The 6329-nt window shown below is 38.4% G+C and overlaps 2 protein-coding genes across 2 annotated transcripts; one reads left to right on the top strand and one right to left on the bottom strand.

Annotated features, from left to right (window-relative positions):
* Positions 1-960: 960 nt before the first annotated feature.
* Positions 961-1870, bottom strand: LOC107796653 (protein DMP2-like). The gene has a single exon (XM_016619442.2). The coding sequence runs from the start codon at positions 1724-1726 to the stop codon at positions 1184-1186; it is 543 nt and encodes a 180-aa protein (XP_016474928.1). The 5' UTR covers positions 1727-1870; the 3' UTR covers positions 961-1183.
* A 3137-nt stretch (positions 1871-5007) lies between these two features.
* LOC142162088 (uncharacterized) lies at positions 5008-5790 on the top strand. The gene has a single exon (XM_075218395.1). The coding sequence runs from the start codon at positions 5008-5010 to the stop codon at positions 5788-5790; it is 783 nt and encodes a 260-aa protein (XP_075074496.1).
* Positions 5791-6329: the final 539 nt, after the last annotated feature.

Below are 6329 nucleotides of genomic sequence, written 5' to 3'. Positions count from 1 at the left end.
CAAGAACCAACCACAAGTTGCCAAATGACTAAAATGACATGGGCCAATCAGAATCAAGGAAGAGAGTTCTTATGTAGGTGGATTGTCTAACTATAAATAGAGGGGTTACATAACTCTCAGGGGGATTCAGAGTTGGAGAAGAACACTCCGCAATTGGTGAAGGCATCCACAAACAGAGAGATCAATCATCAAGTGCTTAGTTCTTCAACAAAGGAGTGATCAACGGAGTTCTTCCCGGAGATCAACCTATAACAACAAAGTGTTGCTCGACGTTCTTGGCGATTAAATACATCACAAGGAGGTGTGCATCATCCTACATTCGAGAAAGATGCTTCTCAAGCCCTCGAATCATGGAGAATTTTAGAGAGGAGAATCAAGGGATACATAGAATTGTACTCACAAATATTTATCAATAAAATCTCTTTTTCTTCATATTATTTTTGTTGCAGTTTATTTTTTGTCTTACGAAAATTTGTTGCGAACACTTCTAATTATCTGTTTCAATAATACTTTAATTTATAAAGAAATTTAATGCTAATGGAAGAATAAGTATTTGGAAGCTGCTGCAAAAGATTTATTTAGGTTTTCATGTTTTCTTCATAATTTTACAAATAGAGTTTATCTACTTGAGGATCTCTCTCTCTCTCTCTCTCTCTCTCTCTCTCTCTATATATATATATATATATATATATATATATATATATATATATATATATATATATATATATATATATATATATATTTACATATTTGCCGATTTAAATGTAAATTTTGTTTCAATGTAATATCACATTATTACTATAAGAATGATATCGAAAAGCATGGAAGATACAAATGCGATAAGCTAACAATGTTTTTTTAGCTACATTGATATATATGATTTTTGCTCGATTAGACATCACGTTTCAATATAAAAAATAAACTGAGAATTCAAACACTTACAAGATCATAAGCTCATCGTAAATCCAACAAAGTAAACCCCAAACCTTGTAATATCCATTTCTTGATTTACATCATGTATATATACACCTTATGTCACGACATTCAAAGAATTATTCACTTGATTGAAGAAGAAGAAAAAAAGACCAAAAAAAAAAAAGGAAAGAAAAACTTTTCTCAATAGCACACCACTCAATCAAATCATAAATACAAAATATTTTTAAGCCAATAATATAAAATCTTTTTACTTTGAGCTTGATTCATCTTGACTAGGGTACCCTATGCCATGACGTTTATTAGGAAACACCACAAACACAACACTAGAAATGGCACCAATTGCTGGTGGAAACACCATAAGCAACATTTTCTGCGTCGATTCGAACGATGGAAAGAAGCAATCCACAGTGTTCCTATCCAAAATAGTCACAACCCCAAAAACAATCACAGTAAAAAATGCATGAGCAAAGTCACCAACGCTAATTTTATAAGTTGTTGTATCAACTGCTGAAGTTGTTGGCCAGAGTCCCTTCATTGTGGCTATGCCATAATGAGTGGCGCCGTCGTTATCGATGTAACTATCGGTGAAGCAAGAAAACGCACAAGAGAAGCCACAAAGGGCAATGAGGATTCCAGAGAGGTATTTGTTGACAACGGTGCAATGGCCATCGTTTGTGAGAATAGGGTTTAGGAATTGGTAAATGAAGACTGTTCCTGTTGGGAGAACTCTAATGAGATTGCCAATGCTATTTAAGGTCTTGGCCTTCAGGCTAGAGCTAGATTTTGCCATGTTTTTTTGGGTGTTTTTAGGGTTTAGTTGGTGCGCTGGTATTGCAAAGGCAAAAGGAGTTCACAACGTCTGAATAAGCTACTCGACTGAGCTAAAAGGAAGATGACTTTAGTTGTTATGTTTTTTTAGCAAATGGGGAGTTGATGTTTTTGGAATGTGCATAAAATTTTGTAGGATTTATAGCTGGAGAAAACTAAGCCATGCATGCCCCCCCCCCACACCCCCTTTTTGGGGGTGGAGGCGGAGGAGTGATGTTGCTTCTACGTAAATTAGTTTGAACTTTAAATGTAAGTAGAAATATTGTGTTTATTTTACTTTTACTCTAATTCGGAAGATGGCCAAAACTTCAAGTAATGCATTCTCCTTAGTTCTTTTAATATTATCATTGTATGTATATTATATTTAAATTCTACCATATTGATGAAGTGATTATATTCTGTTCAGGATAACTTTGTTGGAAAGCAAGAAACGTTTTATTTGCTTAGAAATAATTATACACACACACTAGATATGTACACTTGGTTATAGATGCATTAATTTTCGGTGTAAAAGATATTGATTCATACCACAACTTTTGATTGTTATATGTTTTTTGCGCGCAAATTTTAAGACGTGTTTTCAAGTTGAAACTTGCAAATTCAAGGGTGTGTTTGGTACGAAGGAAAACATTTTTTGAAAAATATTTTCTAATATTTTCATATTTGGTTGACTTAAATATTTGAAAAACATTTTTCTTATAAACATATTTTCTTTTAATTAAAGAAAAATATTTTCCCTATCAAGAAAAGGTGGGAGTAATGCTATTACGAAAGTATGCACACATGTCAGCCTCTCTACTTTGGAATATTCTTGTTGGTTCAATTTTACTCAAATTTGGCAAGTATCGTAAGTTTTAATTCTTATATTTAGTTGAAAATATGGACAACGATATTAAGTTTGTTAATATATCTATGTCACATAAATAATTAATGTCTTCGCCTTGGATAGTCCACCCCTCCATTTTCCAACTCTGAAAGAAAAAAAGTAAGAGTGCAATATTCTATGTTCTTTTGTCACTCTTTGTTTACTATTTACCTTTCCTATCTCCAAACAAGGAAGTTTAATCATGGAGTAGGTGGGGTGGGACGGTCCGAATCCTTTCCTCTTTAATCAAAAGTTTTGGGTTTGAATTTTAAAAAATGAAGAACAATTTGATATATAGAGATTTACCACCTTCGTGAGCATATATACACAAATTTTTAGTCGAATCCACAAATTTCGAGCATCAAATAGTTAATGTATAAGGTAAAATCGGTTTCTATTAAATGCTTGAATGATAGTGTGATACGTAGAATCGAAGGCAGACAGAAAATGAAGCGAGTGGAAACTAAGTCCGAGGACAACAACTTTAGTTGGGACCGGGTAGGTCCCGAAAGGAACATAATCAACAGAAGTCACCAGATGACATTTAATGAAGAATATTTCTCTCTATTAAATACACAGCCGTTGCAGAGAATTTTGGCATTCATGGCCTGCCGTTACATATCCATCAATGGCCTCCATTATTGTCATTTAAGATGGGCTTGATCCTAGGACCTTGTTTTCTTGGTAAAGCTATAAATAGTGACTTCAACAACCATTATAACACACGAAATCTCTGGCAAAACTTATGCTACACATTATTCTCAAGCTAAATAATACGTTATTTTCTGTCTAACATTGTTCTTATTACTATCTTCGGAAGCCTCGCTCCCCGAACCAGGCTATTTGTTGTTTATTTGGATTGCAACGCTAATTCTTATACTTTTCATTTATTTTATTTATCATTGTCGGACCAAATCAATTCGCTTGTCTATAAACCATGCAACAAATTCAATTATATTATTTTACGGGTAAATAGTTTGGCGCCCACTGTGGGGCTTAGACAGCTGCGTAATTGAGTTGGTCCTTATATCTATTACTAACTTGTTTGATTCTTTATTTCATAGCAAAAAAAAAAAAACAGCTAATGATGTCAACATCACACACCACATTGAGGTGCAAGAAAATCTGCCTTAACATGAAGATTCTATCAGTAACACCCGCAACGAGGAGGACATAGCAGCTCCGGTCCATGGCGGGCGTTATCCCCGACATGTGCGGGAGACAACTCCTGATGACGCTGAGGATGAGCACGTTATGAAAACAGTAAGGATCTGAAGGAGCAGCAAAGGGCCATCATGAGCCATCTCTCAAGGCAAGACCAGGCCATAATGGAACTAAAACAGGCATTGTCAAGTGCCACCAACAATGTGGATGGAAGAGGCCATGTTCCTCCCGGCACTCCCGCAAATCAAATAGCTCAAAGGGTTGATAACAACACCCCGAGGGAAGAAGTTGGCTTCAACAACACCGAGGGGATCGACAACGGATCCAGTAACGACAACGGCAATGATCCCTTCAAAATCGAATTCATTGGATTCATGAGGGAAATAAACGAGTGGATGGGACGCAAAAAAGTTTTGCGCTCGAATGGACCAAATTCCGGGCTCACCACCAGTATTGAAGGGCCCAAACTTGAAGAAGTACACTCAACTGCCGTTCAAATCGAGCTGAACACCAGAATTGATTTTGAAGTGGTTCAAAATGCCGGACATACCAAAGTATGATGGGACTTCAGACCCTTAGGAGCACATCACAACTTATACAACAACAGTGAAAGGAAATGACTTGTATCAACATGAAATTGAGTTTGTCCTGCTAAAGAAATTCGGAGAAACCCTCACGATGGGGCCTTGACATGGTATTTACTCCTACCCGAACACTCAATCGATTCCTTTGAAATGCTCTTCTTTCATCAAGGCCCATGTCGGGGCCAGAAAGGTCCAGGACCGAAAGGCAGTCATATTCAGAATTTTGCAAGGAGAGTCCGAGTTGCTGCGCGAGTTCGTGATCATGTTCCAGAAAGAGAGGATGTTGTTACCAGTCGTGCCAGATAAATGAGCAAATGTGGCATTTACTAAAGGGTTTAACTTGAGGAGCTCCGAAGCCTCCCAAAAGATGAAAGAAAGCTTGCTCGAGGTCCAAGAAATCACATGGGCTAATGTCCATAACCGCACGAATCAAATATAAGGATAGAAGATGATCTGCTCGGGTTTTCGGTATCAATCAAAGGTCAGAATCGAGAAAAGAACAGGGATAAATCAAAAGATGATTTTGATGCAAATAGGCAGTCTTCTAAGGGCCGTTTATTGCCCTACGAGAGGACCAAAGGACGCAATAGCAACGGGTTCCGGTCGGTGGATAGCTTCGCCCCCGATAGAATGATTGACCGCAGCCAGAACAACAGGCTGTTGCAGGACAAAGAGGTAAATATTATTTGGGATTCCAGTTATCCCAGGCTGTCTGAATATAATTTCAATGTCAGCAGAGTGGAGCTGGTATCGGCGATGAAGAATATCAAGGAAGCACGGTTCCCAAGGCCGATGAGATTTGATCCCAGCCAGAGGGATCCTAATTTATGGTGTGAATATCATGGGTCTAATGGCCATCGAACTGGGAACTTCCGACATCTGCGCGATGAGGTAGAAACACTATTGAAAAATGGCCATCTTAGGGAATTCTTAAGCGACCAGGCCAAGAGCAATTATGGCTGCAGCCGAGACAATGCAGAACCACTGAAGATAGGAGAAGAGCCTCCTCGGTTAACTATCAACATGATTTTTGGGGGGAACAAGATCAATAATGTAACTTTCTCGGCATCTAAGAAGACAAAGGTATCAATGACTCATAGCAAAAGACTCCGGAAAGTCTCTGAAGATGACATCACCTTTATGGAAGAAGACACGAATGGACTTCTTCTAACGCACAATGATGCCCTGGTAATTTCTCTTAACGTTTTAGATTTCAAGATTAAACGTATTTTGGTTGACCCTGGAAGTTCAACCAACATCATTCAATGGATAGTGCTAGAACAAGCCAAGCTAACCGGAAGCATCATTCAGGCGACAAAACTCCACACCGGATTTAACTTAGCAGGTGTAACGACCTGGGGAGATCTTGCTACCTACGAATGCCGAAAGGGTCACGAAGACCACCTTATTTGAAGTGGTGGAACGGCGACATAGGCTACAACATAATTCTCGGTAGACCATGGTTACATGAGATGAAAGTCGTTCCATCAACATACCACCAAATATTAAAATTCCCGACTCTAGATGGAATCAAACAAATAAGAGGGGATCAACCGGTAGGAAGGGAAATGAATGCGGTATCGGTTTCCACCGGTAAAGGGAAGGAACTCGACACATAGCAATTATAGGAATCAACAACCGCTCCCGAACCGAATGAAGATGACAAATGGGGGAGCCATCGGAATCCTACCAGGTACCAAGATATTTTAAGGTACCAGACGATATAGACACGACCAAGTCCATGGCAGAAGAACTCAAACAAGTGGTTTTGTTCAAAAAATTCCTGGAGAGAAAATTCCACCTGGGACAGGCCTCAACTCCGAGCTCATGTCAAGTTTTACTAATTTTCTTAAACCTAACATTGATTTTTTTGCATGGTCGCATGTGGATATGACAAGTATCCCGGTAGAGGTGGTCGTGCACAAGCTAAGCTTGGACCCAATTATCTCACT

Source organism: Nicotiana tabacum, chromosome 7 (assembly GCF_000715075.1).
Source record: "Nicotiana tabacum cultivar K326 chromosome 7, ASM71507v2, whole genome shotgun sequence".
Taxonomy (NCBI): Eukaryota; Viridiplantae; Streptophyta; class Magnoliopsida; order Solanales; family Solanaceae; genus Nicotiana; species Nicotiana tabacum.
Note: the sequence above shows the minus strand (reverse complement) of the source record. Positions and strands in the feature narration are given on the sequence as shown.